This window comes from Odontesthes bonariensis, chromosome 22 (genome assembly GCF_027942865.1).
Source record: "Odontesthes bonariensis isolate fOdoBon6 chromosome 22, fOdoBon6.hap1, whole genome shotgun sequence".
Classification (NCBI taxonomy): Eukaryota; Metazoa; Chordata; class Actinopteri; order Atheriniformes; family Atherinopsidae; genus Odontesthes; species Odontesthes bonariensis.
Window position 1 is genome coordinate 20,133,781 of NC_134527.1, and position 22,044 is coordinate 20,155,824.

The 22,044-nt window shown below is 39.8% G+C and overlaps 1 protein-coding gene across 1 annotated transcript in view; it reads right to left on the reverse strand.

Annotated features, from left to right (window-relative positions):
* lamc3 (laminin, gamma 3) overlaps positions 1 to 22,044 on the reverse strand; it is a 123,907-nt gene that overhangs the window by 59,916 nt on the left and 41,947 nt on the right. Inside the window, exons 5-8 of the mRNA XM_075455921.1 lie at positions 8,718 to 8,906; positions 7,246 to 7,363; positions 1,915 to 2,013; positions 1,005 to 1,141 (exon numbers count right to left, since the gene is read on the reverse strand). Of these exons, the coding sequence (XP_075312036.1) occupies positions 1,005 to 1,141; positions 1,915 to 2,013; positions 7,246 to 7,363; positions 8,718 to 8,906 (543 nt within the window). The remainder of the gene's footprint in view (positions 1 to 1,004; positions 1,142 to 1,914; positions 2,014 to 7,245; positions 7,364 to 8,717; positions 8,907 to 22,044) is intronic.

Sequence of the window (22,044 nt, forward strand, 5' to 3'; positions counted from 1 at the left end):
CCTAGGCACCATGTGTGAAACTGTGAATCAGGAGAGACTGTTCGGATGTAATCCACCAGCCAAAGCCACCTATTTTTTTTTTTTTTATGAAGAATGTGTGGCTTGTTAAAGAAAATACTTAATACATCAATTCAGATTTTTTTTTCCCCACAAAGACTGCCCTGGTACTGAAATACTTCTTCAAAGATTTTAAAACTTCCTTTTTTTACTGCTCTGTATAGGCTGCTGTGAAAAGCGAGGTAGTCTCAACACTCCAGCAAAGAGATGTTTTACACGTTAATTGATTAGATTGGCTTCCTCTAATCTGCATATTAGACCCCAGTGGGAATTCAAAAGGACCTGGTCTGAAATAATCCTGAAGCTCCTGGAAAAAAAGCCCTCGGCTGTTTAAGTTCCCGGTGCTTGCAACAGAAATGCACCTTTTGGTTTTAAGAATCTCTCTCCGGCACCACACCATCATGTCCAATTATGATCACTTCTGGCTTCAAAAGGACCACGATGTTAACAGCGAAAGGCCAGACTGGAAGCTTCAAAACAACACTTCACAAACCAGTGGGTGACGCCACAGTTGCTATGTCTAGTTCTGATATACTTTACACTATGAGGCATTATTTTGAAGAAACAAGTAAACTCAAAAAACGCACCGATATACAGATATTAAATATAATTCAAAAGAAGATCAACAAATAAGACTAAACCGTTTTCTTCATTACATGCTTTTTTTTAATGCATGTCAAATTTCTTTTCTTTTTGGGCCACTTGGTCAGAAGTCCCCCAAACATAAAAAAACACATATCTAAGAAAGTTTATGCATCTAAAAGATAGCACATCTAAGACAGTACAATACGTATAAAATTCTAAATAATAATGCAATGAGTCATGCTGCAGAGAGAAATTAAAGAGAGTCAGAGAGAACAATATAAACATTGTTAGTCTCTCAGAGAAACAGATCTCTCACAGTAATGAGTGGACCTCATTAATGCCCGAGGAGGCTTGGACAATACCTTCAATGAAGTCTGAAGTGATGTTAACAGCACTGAAGTGATTGGATGAGAAGCAGACGAGTGAGTGGCCAAAACAGAAGCACCGCTGACAGCCTTCTGGGTTTACTTGTTGTAAATTGAAAAATCCTGGCTTGCATCTGTGGGTACAAAACACACAACCCTCATGCATAAAAAGTTATTAGGATGCAGATGCTGTACACACGCCTGATTCGCAGCAATTCACCACATCCGTGCTGTGGTGTTATTCTCACCATCCTTTTACATTAACCGTAGTGGTGTTGGCTGCTGCATACTGCAGTGATGAGGAAAAAGGGAAGAACCGAGCTCAGCTGGGAGGACTCTTAGCTCTGACCTATGCACATTTACTGGCATATGGGTGGGACAGGAACACCACTGAAAATCAGCCACTACACTAGTCGCATTACACAGGAGAGCGGCTTGTTCAATGAGCTGTGAAATCAGTAAAAAGAAAAAAACCTAAGTCAACAAACAGGGAGCAGAGAATTCAGCCGGGGGGGAGACTTGGGGCTGTAAGTATTTCTAATATCGCAGAGCGTGTATCAGTTTGACCCTGTGTCCTGGAGGAATATTACGGCGAGGATAATAGTGGTGTTAACTGTGCTAAATGAGAGAAAGCCTACAAACAAGAGCAATGTCGAAACAAATTCATTTCAAACCTCTTCCTTTTGCAACCCCTGCTGCACATGCTAACCTGGTTGCTGGGGGGAATTTGCATCTTACAGATAGTGAAAAATGACTTGATAACGTAACATGTTTCATTCTTAAGGACGAGATCTCAAACATGAGATTTGGCTTCAGTTGTTGTATTGTGCTGGACTTTAAAAGTCACCTTGGCAACAACACTTTATGTGCGCACGTGTGTCACAGAAGCAACAAGCTTTTAACCCACCTATCACAGCTCTGGCCCTCCACATTGGGCTTACAGTAACAACGTCCATCCAGTGGAGAGCAATTGTCCACGCTCCCGCTGGGGTCACAGTTACATGGCCTGCAGACACAAGGGACATTAAGATGACTCCTTCAACAGATGTGTGTATAAAAGACAACATGCAGTTCAGACAGAAGGATCTTTAAAGGAATACGATTTAGAAAAAAAGCAATTTCCTGTGGGAAAACAAAAATGACTGATATCTACTTGAATGCAAAATGCAATCCCCGTCAACCATTACTGATAAAAAATAAAAAAAAAAGGGCTAAATATTTTATTTTTGTTTATAGGAAATATTTGAGCTACTACCTTTGGGTGCTAACTATGTGCAGGATGTTACTAACTCCCAACTTATCCCAAATTACTTTGAGACAAAATTACACATTCTTGGCCAACAAGGCAGCAGGTGCTGGGCCAAGCATGTTGATGAACCGTGGCAAAAAAAAAAGAAAAAAAGGCTCACACATTGGAGGGCTCCTCTCATGGGTTTACAATCCATTGTATGAAACATAAAGGCTGCATAGACAACCTTGATAAAAAAAAAAAAACAAGTGAGCAGACATGGGTCAGCAGCAACACGGATTGTGTCAAAATCTGTTTGATCATGTTTATTGATTGATTGCTTTTGTTTCAGACTCTAACACAGAATCTATTTTTAATGAGGCGCTATTACAAATAATTCAATTATCCCAAGGCAAGCTGCCTCTACTTGTTTCTGCTCTACTGGTCTGAGTAATTCATACCTCTACTCAACAGCTTCCTGCATGGATGACAGAGAGCAGTGTGTGTACGTGTGTGTGTGTGCGTGTGTGTGTGTGTGTGTGTGCGCATGCAGGCAATTGCGCATGAGTGTATTGATCGAATTTTGATTGACAGTTTCTCCTTTCTGCAAACAATTTCTGTTATTAAAGTAAATCTTTGCTCAACACATTCATCACTGCCATATGTGAAAAAAAGAACAATACCTTACAGGGGTTAAATGGTTGTCAGGTAACTGTGTAAATTGGCTTTCATGTCCACTTGTGGATGGCAGTAACAACCTGTATCAACCCTAAATGGTCGATACAGCTGAGAGCACATGCTAATTCTTAAGTATTTGCTAAACTAAATTAGAGTTCATATAAAGGTGTGCTTCTACCACATGACTAGCAAGTATAATTGCTGAGTCAAAATCTTCCTGAAAGCAGCTCAGTTGATAAGGGTTTACAAGCAGAGCAGCCCCACTGCAGGCCATAGAATCAAAACAGTTAACAAGTAGATGCTAACAGCCTCTGCAGTGATGGGAAAACTAAAGAAAGTCTGCTAATTTTGCTTGGGTTCCTCACTATAAGTGACCCATTTCATATCGTAGCCGAGCATCCACCGCTCATAAATAAATACCTAGCAGCTTGAATGTCATATTCTTCTGATAAACAGCCCGACTGTCTGTTGTCATTGTGTAGTCTGAGAAATAATAGCAGCATCAAACAATCATTGGTATTCGATTCAACACGATAACAATTTAGCATTCCCCTGGCAGCTAGAGTGGGTCAGAGAGAGCTAAGATAGACTCCTTGGGAATATGAATATGACAACATACACCTACATGCAGGCTCACATGCACACATGCATAATGTATCAGAGCTTCGGTCAGACAAAGTTGAAATGCGCCTTTTCTCTTCAGAATGTATGCAGTTGGTCAATGCATCTCAAAGTCACCACAAAGGGTGCTGAGAAACAGTCAGACCGAGTGTGCAAAGTCTCAAGTCTGCCTGTCTCAAAATCAATTCAACCCTCTGATCTTATGCTTGTGGCATACCAAAAAAATGATCACTATCAGAGCAGAGCACAAGTATGGAGACACAATATTTCCGTGAATGCATTTCTTGTTCAGGTTGCCACCTGAGTGCATTTGCAATCAGCCATCAATCTGAGAATCAAGAGAACTGTTTTATTGCCCTTGCATTTAAACTTCAATGTCATTCAAATAAAAAGAACAGGAAATATCAAACTATGAGTAAGTTGACTGATTCACAATCAATATATTGCCAGTAAAATAGCTAATTAACAGTTACTGCTGGTAAAAATGCACGCCTGTCAAGATATATTCAAAAAAGAAGTCCTATATAACTACATTTGTGTATATTTGTCCTAATGTTGTAAAAGAATGTATTCTTGTGACTAAGACACAAGTCAGAGCAGCTGTCCATCAATCAATGGGCCAGAGGTTTGACCAAAGCTTTACTAATCCGCATGTAGCTGAAGATGCTGAATCCCACATTACCCCATAACAACTTCTTCTAAATATAAATGTATCCATCACACTGATGTGTCATCTGGAGCTTTTCTTTTACTTTGACTCACCTTCATCTGTAAAAATTCAAAGTTGACAGCTCTGTCATTAAAGGCATGGTTGGTAATCCTGTTCAGAAACACATTTTGTAATACTGGGTGAAATGGTCCGTCTATCCTGAGAGAAATCTATACAAGATGTATTTAGAAAAAGGGACGAAAATAATCAGACCTCTGTGGCAGCTGCAGGACTGAGAAAAAGCTGACCAATCCGAGATCAGCGTCCCGCTGATCTCGGATTGGAGCGCCTACAAAAACCAATCAGATGCCTCTGCTTTCTGCCTACGCCCCCCTCTGTCGGCTCCCTGCTCCATGTGCGCATGCGGTTCTACCGGCTTTGGATGACGCACTGACGGAATGGGGAGGGGGGGGTGGAGCTTAGAGGAGGGGACACTTTCGAATCTTGCTAGCTCTCTTGCTAGCTCTCTAGGATTACCTACCATAGCTTTAAACAGATACGCTTTGTTTATTGATATGACACCGAAGATGTTCAACTGGACGAACGTGACTCCTGACGCGGATGTGATGCAATCAGAAAGAGAAAAAAGGTCTCACTTTTTTTTGTCATTGCTGGGGACAACAGAGACACTTAGTCAACTTGCCATTCGAACCCAGCAACAGGCAAGTTTTATTTTTGGCCGTCGTCAAGTTATTCATTGGATAACTGATTTGCATCAGCTGACAGGACCCATCACTGGCAACGTTTGTCTTTGTAAACAGTGAAAGTGATGATAAGAGCCAGTTTAAATGAGAAGCTGCGTCTTGAATGATTCTTGTAAATGAGAAAGAAGGAGAAGAAATAAAGGATTTGTTAAACTGTATCAACAAACTGATTGGAATGGCTCTGAACATTTGAAATATTTATGGCAACAGGCAACATTGACATTCTTGTCTCATTTCAGTCAACTTCAAAAATCCACTCATACTGCTTGGAGCCCATTTAGTTTTCCAGAATTTATTTTTGAATGTGCAATGTGTTTATGAGAACTTTTGTTCGGTAATATACACACACAAGCTTTTGAAAAGACACAGAAAGCAGAGCAGAGGGAAACTGCAATTTAGTGATTATTCTCTGTGGGCCCAATAAACAACAAGCGACCGAGCCCTTTATTTAACAAGTAGTCGTTACACGCATTGTCAATTTAGAAATAATGAGTACTGATTAACTTCAACCAGTAACTCTGTGGTTACATGAGATTGTATCATTGTGAACAAGTAATTCTTTAACTGAACAATTCCTGTGTTAAACTTAACATCTTTAAACACAAGACTCATAGATTAGGAATAAAGATAAACAATGCTCACCGGGTCTTCAGTTATATAGATTATATCTATGATGAAATAAAATGAATTAACTGGATATTAATTGAGTATTTACAGCAATTAATTGGATACATAATGGAAATAATTTCCAGAAATAAACAACTCAGCTTAGATGAGTGTGTTGACAGCTGATGCAGGGGAGATCACAAAGAAAATTTGAGACAAAATTTTGTGTTTTGTGTTTGTGTGCGTAAAACAACAGTGTAACTTGCTTAGTTCACAGTTTGAGACTTTATCTGCTAAAGCATTTGTATTCAAAGTTGAGTCACAAATCTCCTTGTTTTGCTCCACTATAGCTGTAAATTTCTTGGTTTGGGAAGGGGATGTAGATCATAAGGAAAACCTGTTAAAACGAAGAAGATCAAACATATTCTTGTCTTTTTATATTGCAGACAATATTGCAATATTAAAGAACTGTTTGTGGAAAAAATGCATCAACCTGTATCTGATGTCACCGTGTTATGCTGCAAACTGTTGACCAATGCTGCACTTCAGCTTGGAACAAATGTAGCTTATTGCTCTGTTCAGAATATCTTTAACTCTGGGACGTTGGTGGGTTTCCTCACATAAACTGCTCATTTCGGGTATTAGCTTAAAGTCAGTACTTCAAAATACCCAAATTTAATTCATCTCTAACCATTATTTGGTAGAATGAAATGTGTGCTTTAGATTGAATTACACATGACCCCCTTTCTAAAAAAAAAAAAAAAAAAAAAAAAAAAAAATCAACCTCAGAGAACAATACCTATCAATTTGCTGATGAAACTCAGTTTTAAAAAGACAATAAAAATGTATGTAAACCCGTTAGCCTCGCCAAGATCATAGCAGCACTGTGCAACCAAAATGGATAGTGTTTCCTTTTTGTAAAAACATTCAATTCAATTTAATTTATATAGTGCCAAATTACCACAAATGTCATCTCCAGGCACTTCAAAGATACAATCCAGTTGAAGCCAATTAGAATCCAATTCATTTTAATCCAATCATAAGCCAATCAAATCCAATTCATTAAATTCCAAATTAAATTAAGATTAAAGTGTGACTGTATATCAATACAGCTGAATAGCCAATAAAGTTGCTCACATTTTCACATATTTTTCAGACAGCCAAAATGCATCTGAAATTTTGACTATGATGAATTATGACTATATGTCAAATGGTCGCTCTGCTCTATTAAAATCCTCATTTTATTACCACATCTAACAAAGTCGCCTTTCAAGTAATCTAAAGACAACGTCTGTGCAGTAAAATCCTTTATATTTATATGTATGTTCCACAGAGGAAGTTAGAAGCACCAGAATCTCTTGAATATTTTCTCACAGACATACTTATGCATAATAAATCCATTCCTCTCCCTTTGCTTGTATGCTGGGACAAAGGAGATCAGCTGTGCTTTTCATTCTGACTATTGGCTAATGTGGGACATTGCAGACACTACATGTCTTGCTCTAAAAGTGATGTTTGTTGGTCAGTCTGACTGTCGATTGGCGGAGTCCAAACTCTGAGGTATTCTGACATTGCTTGCACAATTTGCAACCTAAATTTATCCTATATCCAGTTTGTATATAGAATCAAATTTGTCTGCCTCGTACATCCTAAACGTCTGTGCATCTGTAATTATTCCTGCGTGTTGCTCACCTGCACCCAGCAGGGCCAAGTGAATGGAAGCCAGCCTGGCACGTGTCACACTTCTCCCCTGTCGTGCCAAGTCGACACACACACCTTCCCTCCATATCACACTGCAGACTCACGGAGCCTGGGAAGAACAGTGGATGGGTCGTGTAGCGGCAAAACAGAACATAGAATATAAAGGGGGGGGGGGGGGGCACAAGGAAAGAAGTTGAGCAAGATTATTGGGTCTTACATGTGATGGATCAATGCATTATTATTGTTTGGGGATAAGAGGATACCCTGCTTTGGAATTCCTGCTCGCAAACCCCAAAGATGAGCTTTGAAGAAAAGCATATAATCTTTCAGCACCATTCTATCTGATATGGTGCAGCTTTAGTTATCCATCCATCCATCCATTATCTATACCGCTGAATCCGTCGATCGGGTCGCGGGCGGGCTGGAGCCTATCCCAGCAGTCAATGGGCGAGAGGCGGGGTACACCCTGGACAGGCCGCCAGTCCATCGCAGGGCCACATAGAGACAAACGAGACAAACAACCATGCACGCTCACACTCACTCCTAAGGACAATTTAGAGATGCCAAACAACCTAACATGCATGATTTTTGGACAGTGGGAGGAAGTCGGAGTACCCGGAGAGAACCCACGCATACACGGGGAGAACATGCAAACTCCACACAGAAAGGCCCCAGCTGGGTGTTGAACCTGGAACCTTCTTGCTGTGAGGCGACGGTGCTAACCACCACACCACCGTGCAGCCCCCAGCTTTAGTTAATGGAGAGAAAAAAAAAAGACCAGCTGGGGCAGAAAGAGAAGGTAAAAGGAAGCCTGATGGAGTCAGCTATAACGTCTGACCAATATAATGGACTCCAACAGCTCTGCGCACTCACCTTATACTGTTTATATGCATAGGAGAAGACAGCGGATGTTTCTGTTCATTTCTCTCTGGCTCTCTCTCATTATGCTGATGATGATGGCCAAACGTTTAATGTCCCTACACCTAAAATTACACGTTGCTTAATGAGCTATGAGTCTCTTTATTGATAATGTTCTGCGAGTCAACTGGATCAATTCACAACAGCACGGTTAAGTGTAGTCATGGATTGCTTTAATGATCAAGCCATTATAAATATGATGAGATGTGCAAGACATTAGATTAACAAGATTGTATAAATTATTAATTAAAAGAGATTCCACTCTTAGGCAAGATTTGGCAGCTGAGAAGCCAGTGGGTTGGAGGAAATATTAATGCAGTGTTATTAATGTTTTAAAAACACTGGCCATAAAATTTGTAGAAATTAATCCAGTGTCCTGTCACTACATCTTGCATGTGGCTCCTCTTTGTGCAAGGACAGCTTTCCAATTTAACCATGATTACATTTTCTCATGCAAGAGAAAACAAAGGCAATGGATAATGATGTCTTCATGGATTATAATTGTTATTATCAAATCAATTAACGGTTTTATGTCTGGAGCTTACCATTGATATGGCAGTCGCAGGGTAGACAAGGCTCATCTGGAGCTTTCCTGTAGTGGTTATCTCTGCAGCGCTCACAGTGGGGCCCATCAGTGTTGTCTCTGCAGCTCACACAGCGCCCCCCACTGCCAGTGCTTCTATACTGCTCCATGTCAAACGCGCACTCGTCTGATCTCCCGCTGCAGTTGCACCCTGAGAGGGATGGAAAGAAGACAAGAAGGAGAAGAGGCAAGAGGTGAGAGAGAACAAGGAGAGAGGCCACAGACTACGATGGAAACAAGGTAAAAGGAACCAACAGAAATAGAATAAATCCAGAGACACAAAAAGTATATGTGTGAGAGATTATGTGTTCTGGGATTGGATAATAATTTAAAGGCCCGCTGCTAATCTCATTTCACACGGGCCTAATGATGAGCCAATTGGCTGTCAGGGGGCACTTAGATAACAGCATTTCATGTTTATACAAGAGCAAATAACTCAGCTGATAACACGCCATCACAGCCTCCATGCCCCTCGTATCAAATCACTCTTAGTTTACCAGTTACCCTGAGGGAGGACTTAGGTGAAATTGCCCATTTTATTATAAATCAAGCTCTCTGTTGTGCTGAAAATAACCATATGATCACTCTTCTCTTTTAATGAGAAGTCTCAGAAGTACTCACCCTATTTAATCAGCTGATTAAAAACCTAAGCCGGAATCAACTTTGGTTAAGAAACACAGAGCCTCAATGTGATTCTATTTTTAAAATGGCTTTCCTTTATGCTGTAAATATAAACGATTACATTTAAAGAAAAGTTCAGTTTGAGAGAAACCTTCATCACGTGTCCTTACTTTCGGGCCTCTTTGAAAAGTGTTTAGAAACTTTAACATTTTTGACACGTGATAAACTTGTTATGAAACTGGTTAAACGCGTATCAGTAAAATACTTCGATACGTGTATATCAATCGCAGTTTTCTATGAGCTGTTTCTGGCTACCTCGACAATAAAAGAGCCCACCTTACAGGGGGGAATATTCTGCCCTTTTTTCACAAGTTGACATACGTTGAGTAGAGCCGAAAGATGTCACGAAGCCTAGTTTTTTTTTAAGATTATGATTTAGGGCATGGAGTGTGTGAGTCCACTCAGCCCCTCAGATGGGAGGAGATAAAGATGAGGAGGTTAAACAGTATGTGCGTTTAGATGGCCCTCCGGCTGCCTGCCGCTGACTTTATGTGTTGATGAGAACTGTCAGCGACGAAAAGCCTCGATTATTCTTGCCACATTGGTCATGATACCAAAGGGCCCAGGGCGCCAGCTATTGTGTCATATCGTGTCATTTGGCTGTAGTCAAGTTGAACGCAACATCCCACCGGTAGCTCCCAACAGCGGCTGATCTCATGGGAATACCAATTAGAGCATCACTTTCACGAGAGCGCTTTATATACTGCTAAATATATAAGCAAGGCTATATATAGGCTGGTTTAGGAGTCATACATTTGAAAAAAAAAAAACCTAAGTCATTCATACCTGGGGGTGGTGGCTGGAGCCTATCCGACCTACCGTTGGGTGAGAAGCGGGGTACACCCTGGACGAGTCGCCAGTCCATCACAGGCCCACGCAGAGACAAACCAGACAATCGACCATGCACACTCACACATACTCCCAGGGTCGATTTAGAATCACCAATTAACCAAACAAGCATGTTTTCTCGACGGTGGGAGGAAGCCGAAGTATTGGGAGAGAACTCCCACATACACAAGGCGAGCATGCAAACTCCACACAGAAAGGCCCTGCCCCGGGATTTAAACCAGGAACCTCTTGCTGTGAGGCAACAGTGCTCATCACCACACCACCATGTAGCCCCTAACTCAATCAGAAAGATGGAAAACATGTTTCTGGCATTAATTAATCTGTAGACGTGAAGTCATTTTACTCACCATCCATTACTGTTCAGAATTTGACATTATTATATTCCACAGTGGCCAGCTGGCAGTCTTTTTTTTTCTAGCATCCAGTCTTGAAAACATTTACAAGATGGTTTTATAAAGTTACAGAAAAGAACAAATGTTTCACCTCTCACAACTTGCAATCTTTTTTGAGTAAAGTCCAAATCATCCCTGGAAAATGAAGGCATCTGTGCAGTTAAGAACTCACGGAACAGCCGGCCTTTGCTAATATTCATCATTGTTTGTTATTTAGCATTAATTAGTATTGAGTTGGGGTTTTTTTGTGCATTTTTCATCAACAGTACAGTAGTAGTCTTTCCACTCAATCATAAACACATAAAAGGTCTCCTGGAGATATCAAATCTCTTGTTCCAGATCAGAGTTTTGCGAAGAGAAATTGTGATTCTAAATCTGTTTTCAGCACAGGAGGACTAGTGATGAAATGTTCTCCGCTTAACGAAAAGCTTAGTTAAACACGAATCCCACAGAAGTAATCAAATCTATACCACAACGTGTTTTTCTCGGAAACTTTCGAGGTAATATTAAACCAGAAGCAGTCATCATTTTTATCATTTTTGTATGCACTTTATTTTTGCTATTTCATTCCTTGCTTCAAAGTCGAGCTATCCACAGACGATCTGAGGCTCAGAGCATGAAAAAGGATCACGTGTCATGATGCCAGAGAAGAAAAAGGGGAAATTGGATATGTTTACAATTACATCTTCATTTCATTTTTCAAGTTCTTTTTATGGGTAAAGATTTATGACAGCTTTCTCTAGTTAGGTCGCCACCAGCTTTTTCTATCTGCTGTTTGGGCAGCTGTCTGCAGTAGTTATCATATTTCTAACAGATTGATTTACATTTTTAATGCTGGCTTGTTTACTGTCATGGGCTTTGACATTAATTTGGTTTCTGTCAGCTCAGCGAACAAGCTGATCTGGGACATTTTAGCCAAGCTTATTGGCTGGAGGTGACAAAGTTTGCCTCAAGCAAGAGGAAAAACACCTATCAGGAGCAACAACTAGTCTGTGCTACAAAATTGTCATATATACACGCGGTGTTCTGTCAACTGACTGGAAAGCCAATGGTAAGGAACATGTAATCATGCTGGTTTTGAGTGGGATGGTGTGTGAACCCACGTCTTCACAGTTAGGATGAGACTTCTTAATTGCTGTGAGCGGTATCTGGGGCTAAGGTGTTAGTGTTTAGCAAAAATATAAACTCAAAACAGTGGGGAGGCTGCTAATTAAACCACAATTTCTTATTTCCTGTTCCTACAAGTGTTAAATGCAAGAAATGAGATGCGTAAGTGTGAAACCTAAGACGGCTTTTATGGAGTTTAACTGAATGTAACAATCACTTTTGCTCTTAAATCATCACTATAAGAATGCAGTTATTTTTTCTGTGTAATAATGAGACGTAATTGACGACAGCTATCTGCTGCTACTGAAAATTAAAGTGATGAGAATTGTAGTAGAAAAGATGAAAAGTTTGACACGAAACGTAGCAAAAAAGCTCCTCGGGACCAAAAGGAGCTGAAGCGTAATACACCACGGCTCATGACAAACTGTGAAGAAGAAATTACAAATAACAGCTGGGAATAAAAAAGATTCAAAAGTGCAGATTTGAAACCCAATATGCATCTTTTGACAGATCCTGAATCCTTTGCCATCACATCTGCAGTCTCTCTGGTCATAGTGCAACAGAATCTGACAAAACTGTCCTCCTCCAACACAGAAAGGTGCTGCATGATTCAGTTCTGATTGGCACTGGTGGGCTGCTTGAGACTAAATTCCACCAGCCAGCTTTACTTGTCACCTCCCATCCACTCTATCTTTATCATGCCAGCTAGAGGTGCTGCTGCCAGTGCTGGTCAGGCAAACTGACAGCCAGGCGGCAGCACTGTCAACAACAGCCTGAGCCTCTGACTCGTTTCTGTTATCAGTGCAGATCCATGTACAGTCCGACATCTCATGACTTGTGAAGTAATTTAGGAAGTCTACTCTTATACGAGGGAGAACTTGCCATAGTCGAAGGCATTTAAATGAATATGGCAGCGTCCTATGTTTTATTAGTCTTCCTTTAGGTTACTTCAAAAGCTATATCATGTGGGAAATTTGCTTGTTCAAACATGTGTCACGTCCATTGGGTTTTCCTCATGTTTTTAGTTCTTTTGTGTTTTATCATGTTTTAGGTTATGTCATGTCTTAGTTTTTAAGTTCATGTTTTAGTTTTGCCATTGTTTTCCCCACAGTTTGTGTTTGCTCATCCACCTTCATTCACTTCACCTGTAGTTTTCTCCTCAGCTGCACCAATCACCCTCCTCAGTATTTAGTTTCCAGGTTTCCCCATGCACTTTCACTGTCAGATCCCAGGTCTTTCAAGTTATGCCAAGTCATGTTCTTTGTTTTGTTTTGTCTTGTCTTAGCCATGTTTTCTTTTCCACAGTCTAGTTTTGTCATCCGGCTCAGCCGCACTTTATGTTAACTTTTTTTTTTTTTTTTGTGAAAATAAATCAAGTTTGCCTCTACTTTTGAAAGTCCGCATCCGTGTCCTTTTCACGCCTCGCACCCACCCATTGTGACAACATGTTCCTCAACCCAAAACCAGCTCCACGGAAATCTGGACGGCTTCTGATCTCTTAAGGCATGCCACTATGCAGCCCAGTGCACTGTAGAAGACCAACTGAAAAAGAAACAAAATGAAGGAAAGACTTGAATAAATGAATACAGAAACCAAACAAAAACCTCAACCTCCTGTATTGGTGGTGCGATGCATATTATGCCTGTGGCATACAATCATTCACAGAGATGACTCGACTACCTTGAGTCTCAGTAGAAACTGAGTGCATCTGGATATATGTGAACAGCGTTAGTAAATAGGGTCAGAAATTATCGGTGGCAATGCACATTTGATGACGCCGTTGCTTTTGTACTACTCTGACATTTCATGAAAACCAAAAGAGCCCCTCGTATCTAAGTGATTGAAGAGTATCAATACATGGCGTTTTTCCACACTTATCAGCACAGACAGCTTGTTGACAGATGTAGAGGGGTGTTATGGTAGGATTGCAGTGCATAAACCCACTCATTACAAAAACAATGGGTCCCAGTCTGTATAGGTGTGAAAAAAGTGATATGGTCTGCTTAGTCATTTCTCACCGCTAATCTTAACAGGTGGAGGATTGCGTGTGCGGTGTACACAAAGAGATTTGATTAGGACTGAACGCTTGGCCCCACAGTGGGGAAATCTAGCATCTGCGTTGTGGTGGGATCATTTCACTTGCATGATTTGAGTTTACTACTTGTCCCCACTGAGGAGAGGGTAATTGCAAAACCAATACGACATTATTCTGAGTGGTGTATGGTATCCATAGTGGAGATGGTGGTGCATGCAGAAGCAATTAACCCTTAGTTTCCTCAAATTCTGCTGCATTTCTATTTGTTTTTTTATTCTTATGCTTTTTTTTTTATTTGCTCAGGCATCTTGTTTATATTGTTACTGCATTAATGATTACTTATGACATGAAATACTATCAACTACATCCAAAAAATGAAGTAAGCAGGAGCAAATGTAGACATGGAGACCATGTCTGCCAGAGCAGCCTGATCAAACGCAATTCCTCCACCCAGTGTTATACTTTGAAGTTTTTGTATTATTTAAAAAAAAAACAACATCATTTGGATACACTTTCTGTGATATTTTGTAAGTTAGTTTACCCCAAACCTGCAGCCTGTCAGTCATTACTCTCCTTTCACAAATAGTCTCCCTTCCCGTTTTCACTTCTTGTTTGCCTGGTTGTCCTCGCACTTTAGTCGTCAAACATTTCAGGTGATGGACTTTCGGCCTTTTTCTGAATACCGTTTTCTTCTCACCCTTGGATGCTCCTGTTTGCTTGGCTGCTCGGACATTTTGGAGTGCATTATGGACTGTTTTATTAATGCTCCTCACCCGTTTTGTTCACAATGCTGACTGCCTATCCATGTTTGACCCAAAGTTGCATTCAATAAACCTGAGATTTTGGATTTGACCTCACTGTCATATCAAAACTTTAATTATTCTGGATAATGCAGAGGGAAGAAGTGCATGGTATGTTGCTTTTGCCGCACTGATTACTACTACCAACTACTAAGCTAATTAAAAAGGATGTGTAAGTAAAGACATTCTGCTGATTCGAACTTTCTTTGTGGGAGATCATCACATACGTAAGCAAAGGCAAATTCACTCCACGGACATTGTCGTTAAGTTTCTTGGAAGGAGATTTTTGTCAGATGACGCTGCGGTCCTAAAATCTGGACTTCATTAGAGCAGAGCGACAGTGGAAATCCTTTAAATGCCTAGGAGTTGACATGTTGTCTTAACGGGCTACATTTGCTTCATGTGCTAATACACACTTCTGCTTTACAGTTTTTCTAAAAAGATCAGCATGTGTTAAGCGCTTGTGAGGAGCAATTAGGCCCAATAGAGTTACATGCTGTACACATGCAGGACGGATTTGATTCCCAAGTGTACTGTGTTAGTCCAACTTTAAGAGCTAATATGTGTACATGCATATCTATAAGTCTTTTTTGGTTTCACTACTGTGTAAATGTGCCAAGTGATGACTCATTAAAACCTCCACAGTCACAGATCGTAACCCAGTTAGATGGTGATTATTGGAGACTGTGATCTGATGTGGGTGACAGTATTCACCACCAAAATTGGAAGAAAAAAACACTATATGAGGGAACATCTTTTGAGGATCTGGGTTCTGTGTCTTTGGTAGACTTCTAGAGACCTACAGAGTCAAGGCCAGGTTGTTCCTAAGTCATATAATAGCACTTTACAGTTGTTTCATCCCCAGTTTATTTCTTTGTGGAATGAAGATTGTGAATTGAGATGGGAGAAATCACTCACTGTCTCAATCACTCAACATCTTTAACACAAAAATCCCACACACAGCTTTCCACAGCCTGCATTTGGCCATCTTGACCACATTTACAGGTCTGCCCACCCACAACCACCTCTCAGACATGTTGTTTTCCTTAATCCTTGTCCTTGGGACCACACAGCCGGTGAATCACTGACACTGTGGAGGTTTCATGCGAGTAACAAGGCACACTCAGCTCGTGGCTCAGTGTGAAAACACAGTGCACAGTCTCTCCAATGAGTGAAGCCACCTCCTCAAACAATAGGCATAATACATGTTTGGATGACTATCAGTGTGGAAACCTAAGAGATTAAAAAAAAAACACATGAGAATATAACATTGTTTGTTGCAAATCCCCTCAGTAAAGAAGATACAGTGGTGCATGTTTATATCCATTACACTAAATGTAGAATGGTGACTTTTTTGTGTGTGTGGGGACCTTACTGCTTTCAATAGTGTTTAATCAATAAAACAAGAATAGGTAAAATGATTAAAAGATGTGTAATACAAATTATTTTCAAAAAAAAAAATCTCAAATGTTTTTACAGTCAACAGTCAATATATAAGAGAAAAAGTAAAAATGTACCCATATTTTCATTTCACAGGTTTTTTTCTATCTCAAGGTGATGATGGAATAATCGTGGGAATTTAGTTGTGACGCCTGTAAATGGAAACCTGCTACTTCTCTGGTCTTATTCCTACTATATATTAATATAGTGAAAATAAATGTTTGGGGGTGTCATGATTCGAAAATGAACTTTCATGCACAGATAACACCCATTTTGTTCTATTATTTTTAAAACGCGAGTTTGGCATCAGACGTTAGTCTGAATAGTCAAACCCCTCCCCCAAAAAATCAGAACAGTTTTAGGATGAGTACCTTGGAAATGTACTGAAATACTGTAACGCGACTCAAACATGTCCAAAACAAGTCCAGTTTCTCTGTAACAATGTCCCTTTGAAAACAGTTCTGCTCTAAAACATTAATTATTTAAACCCATGAATGTCTATGGGCCATGTTTGAATAAATGCAGCCCTTTCATTGAAAATTAATCATTATGTTTCTGTCACCAGTGTTTACTGATATATTTTTTAGTAGCCCACCCTATTGCTATCAAAGGATTTCTTGTCATTAATGACATCCATTACTGATGACAATAATCTGCTCTCAACAGTTCAGCTGCCTGGCAGTACACTACCTCTCAGCTGTGTGCATGAAATGGAGCATGAGGGGGTTGGCAGTGATACAGACGGTTTCTCTATTATGCTCATGATTTTGAAGTGGTCATTTCAAATGGTCATAAAAATCAAGATGCAAAGTGATTGCAAACTCAAAACTGTTTCCAGCACAATCAAAATATACTTGTGGAGCCACCGAGGCCGGGATATATCATAGTGCAAATCCTGACCTTTTTGACCCTTTTTCATGGAGGATTATTTTTATTCTTTTTAAGAAATTGCTAGAGGTTAAAAAATACCAATGATAATCATGCTATAAATTAAAATAATCCTGTTCCATTTTTAAATGTGTATGTTGGAGAGGTAGAGTCAATGTATCTCTTTGATCGATTCTTGGGTCTACTCGATAAATATACCTGGGTGATCCACCCAAGTTAAGTCTTTATGAATAAAAAAAAACAGGCTCAAGACGTAATATAAGAAAGTAGTCATGTGGATTTCTATTAGGAGCTGGCTTTTTGTCTAGCAATTGGCCCTTATGGGAGGCTCTGGTTTCTGTGATTGTGTTTAGGTCCTTTCAGCACATCCTAAGAGAGAGCGTGGTCTATAGAAAAAGTCAGAAATGACAAGGAATGCAAGACACAACACGTGGTGGCAGGTGATAACATAGGTCAGTATCTTTGCTAACCAAAGGCCGAGTGCTGCCCACATTATAACATGTTTGAATCCGTGTGCAGTTGTACTCTAATTGGGTGCTTTCACTACAGAAAATCCCACTTTGTCCCTGTGAGAAAAATGGATGGTCCAGTGCCTTCAGTAAGACTGTGAGCCAGAGACTAATTTCCTCTGAGAGACCAGTCCAGCAGCCCTTCACACTCCTGCTGAGCATTTCCAAGGACTCGTTAATTTGAATATGATGCCTATATAGTCGTATGCATTGCCCTTACACTGCTCCCCGGGGCTTTGTCTCAAAGATTAGTCTGGACACACAGTGAGAGCCATGTTCTTTTTTAACCTCCTGTGGTTTAATGTCGAACAGCTCCTTAAAAAACCCTGAATGAACTGCTAAATTGCTGTACGAGATAGCAAGGCCATGCAAAATCACTGCAATTGACTAAAAAATAAGATTTGATAGGTTGGTTCCAGACTCATCAGTGGTAGCCTACAATCTTTTTTAAAAATTAATTTTGACTACATAATTGTGGATGTTAGGAGATAACCTTTGCTTTTTCATACAAAAGGGAAAGCTATGTGAATACCTCCCGAATTACTTATAAAATGAAACAAAATGCTTGAAAAAAGCATAATGACTTTCAGAGAGGATGGAATGGCAACTGAATATAAATCCCAAGTTACGTTAACTGGAACTATGGACAAAAGCAGTGGACAGTAGAATAGTGAGATCAAATTACAAACTGTTAATATTGACGTCAAACATTAGTGTAGACCGTCATCATGCAGGTCACTTTAAAATCCCATTTGGGTTGGCAACTGATCCTTCCATCTATTTCCCATACCTGTCTCTGGGTTGCAGAGGAGGGCTGGAGCCAAACCCAGCTGTCATCTGTCAAGAGCATGGCGCCCACCCTGGACATGTCGCCAGTCCATCACAGGACCACACAGACAGATGAGATAATCATGCATGCTCACACTCACTCCTACGGCCAATTTAGAATCACAGATTAACCTAACATCCATGTCCTTGAACCGTGGAAGCAGTAACCAGTATCAGCCCGTAAATGGATGAGGAGAACCAGCAAACTAAACACTGAAAGGCCATAGCTGAGATCCAAACTAGGAACTGTCTTGCAGTGAAGTGACAGTGCTAACAATTTTATACCATGCTATTATAGTTTTTTTTTTCCCCATACTATTAGCAATATTCAATCTATAAATATCTGACCAATCAATACACAGGCCATTTCTTCATCAGCCATCTTTTAGCAGCAGGCAATGCTTTTGTGAGGGTAAAGGAGGTTGCTGCCATGCTTCACCTACATGAGAGGCAATGCAAACCGCAGTCTCACTGTCTTCTGCCCTTTATATGAATAATATTATAGTACTGTTGCAGAATACGCTGTAGAGAGGGACCGCAATCCCTGCAGGCATAATGATTTCTCATTTTTACATTTAATTTGTTGGATGAATGAGATGTCAGACTGGCCAAGAAACCAACAGTGATAAACCAGCCTGGTGAGGAGTCATGTTGCACATCTATATGACCTTTAATGTGTTGTTATAGATGAATGGGACCTCTACCTGACCTACACATCAGACATTTATGATATAGTTTGTCTTTTTCTTTTTTCTTAAACAAAGCATTTGCACTCCTGACTGTAACAACCTCAAAAACTGCCTAAAGAATCTAACGAGCGTCTGCAGTAATGCATACAAAACTCTTGACAGGTGATTTGAAACATGTTTCAATGTTTAATGTGTGTTTAACATTAATACAGCAAAGAGTCATAAATGTAATCTATAATACATTTACGTTAGCGGGGCCAACTGCTTATAATAAAGAAAATGTTTTTAGGATATATGCTTGTTCACTTTCTTGGCAAGAATTTGATAAAACATTGATATCTCTCTTACATTTGTTGGTTAAATTTCAAGCTACAGCTCATTCTATCCAGCTTGCCCATTAAACCACAAAATGCTTTTTTTTTTTTTGTCAACTGATTTGTGTATTGATTTAAGAAACTTCCTTTGATGGACTAACTAGCTAGATGAACCCACTTTGAGGCCAAAGACAGCTGTGACCCTGAACAGTGGAGAGATGGAAATACTGACTGTAACTTAGACCTTGAAGTCTTTAAGAGTAAAAATCGATGGCGGACTGTCAAAGACATTTTAGTAGTTTAACTTTCACACAATTTCCCTCATCATCTCATTCAAACTGAAAAAGCAGATATCTTGTGAGATTTGAGATAACACTTGCCTGCAGAGGGTAAAAAATAAAGTGAACTGACTGAGGCTTGATAAGGAAATCAGTGTTTTTGTGCAATAAACTGCAAAACTGGAAGTATTGTCAGAAAATAGGGGGGTAAATGTAATCTATTACAAAACCTGCTCAAAGTACGACAGCTTAAACTGTTTCTTTTATTATGGCTGTGAAATAACTATTGACGTGTAGAAGGCACCACGAACACCACTTGCTTAATCTCTTTTGTGTTAGCAGGAATCACCCTCAGAAGTCCAATTTGAAGAGAAAAGTCAATTGAATCGCACACTTCTCACCTTTGCATTGACTGATTTATTAAGGCGGCTGACATTTCGGGTCCCAGGGCCCTTTCTCCTTGGGACCACGAAACGTCATCCTTTTTTGTAAATCGAATCAGAGGTGAGAGATGTGTGTGCGGGAATTGACTTTTTCTCCTTTAAATTGTGTAAAAGATATTGCGAACCTTTATCAGACTGATCAATCCTAAAGGGATTTAATCTTGAGTTTCAGTGCACAAACTGGTGACAGCTAAGGTGAAGATGAAGACTTATTGCTTTGCATCAAAATCACTGCAACATTAAAACTCCCATAGGACAAAAAGTGTGCATTGTTTTGTTCCACAGTTTCTCTTGCCGATAAATACTTAAATTCTGTGCTGACAGGGTCACTTAGCAAACTTCTGGATGATGAAAGCCTTTGCACCTCATACAAATGCTGAATTAACAACATAACAAATGTCTTATCTTTTTAACATTATTGAAGTGAAACAAACATGTTAATCTGCTTCAACAAGCAGACATTTGCTCAGTAATTTATTCATATGTAAATTATGTTATTTCATAAGCTTCAAATAAATTAAAACATGCTAGCGCTTTACAGTAACTGCAGAAACTGCCACTCAGTTTTTTTTTTAACCACCTCACTCTGCAGGCAGCAGAGCTTGCAATCGACTTTTGTTGCTCCCTTAAAGGGATATGCCACCCCCAGGCCAAATTAAGTGTATCCCCGCATTCCCGAGACATAAATAAGTGTGTGGGAGCGTTTTCCTGGCGACCCAGGCATTGTCCGAATCTCACAGCACTGACCACTGCTTGGTTGCGCGTAATACATACATGCTAGCGTCGCCAGCGTTGCCACTCGAAATATTTCGCCCAACGTGAATTAATTTACTTGATTTACCTTCTAATTACTGTGTGAGTGTTGAGTGTTGCGCAACCAAGCAGTGGTCAGTGCTGTGAGATTCGGACAATGCCTGGGTCGCCAGGAAAACGCTCCTACACACTTATTTATGTCTCGGGGATACGGGGATACACTATATTTGGCCTGGGGGTGGCATATCCCTTTAAGGAGTTTTTACCCAGTTCAACTCATTTTCCAGATACTTTAATGTTGTCTTACTCACACAGCATGTCTGAAATTGACATGCAAATTATCTATTACCTCGCATTTCTTCAAAAGGAGAAATCTTTGTTATGTTTTGTTTGTTCTGGAGTGAAGATACGGATAAGATTTGCCTTCAATTAATCTTCCATATAAATGTCTACAGTAGTGAATTGCACAACAGTCAGTGCTATCCTCAGTCAGCTAAAACTTCCTGTAGCTGCTTTTAAACCACACAAGGATTTCACTTAACTTTTCCTCTTTAAAAGACAGCAGGGTTATCGGAAATTTTCTTTATGACATTTTGGACCATTTCAGAAGAGGCTAGCTGAAAGTGCTTTGATAAATTCTAGTTAACTTACAGATCCAAATTCAAGCTCTGCAATTCTAAAAAAAAACTAGACAATTTTATATATATAGTTAATAATTTAGTTGATCAGGTAAACCTGTCCAATGCCAAAATGACAGTTTTTGAAGTCCATACACAATCCATTATTGTTTGAAAAAAATATCCACAAGAAACTGAAAACACAAGCTCAAGAGAATAACACAAAGCAGATCCTAAACTCCAAACAGTATCAGGAGTGCCTTAGAAAAGCTTCAATGATAAGCATTGGATTTATCTACAGTATCATGAATCTTTATTGACGTTCAAGAATGTGATCTCCCAGCTACAACTGCAGGCGTAATAAGTTAAAGTTAGACCCTACTGGCACAGCCTCAGGCTAAACCAATTACTACATCAAGCAAACCCTGAAAATTGGAGACCCACGGCAGCCTGTCGGGGGAAAGTCTCAGAGGGGTAGAATCCTGATAAGAATGACATCCCAATATATCTCCAATACTTTCATACACACTAAGTCAACTATTTATTTACAGTTTGCATATTAGCAGTCCAATATCCAAATTGGATTTGGCTCTTCTATTTTTTTGACACCTGAAGCTTCTTTTATTCCTTTTGCTCTAGGCAAGAAGCCTCAAATTTAAAGCTGAT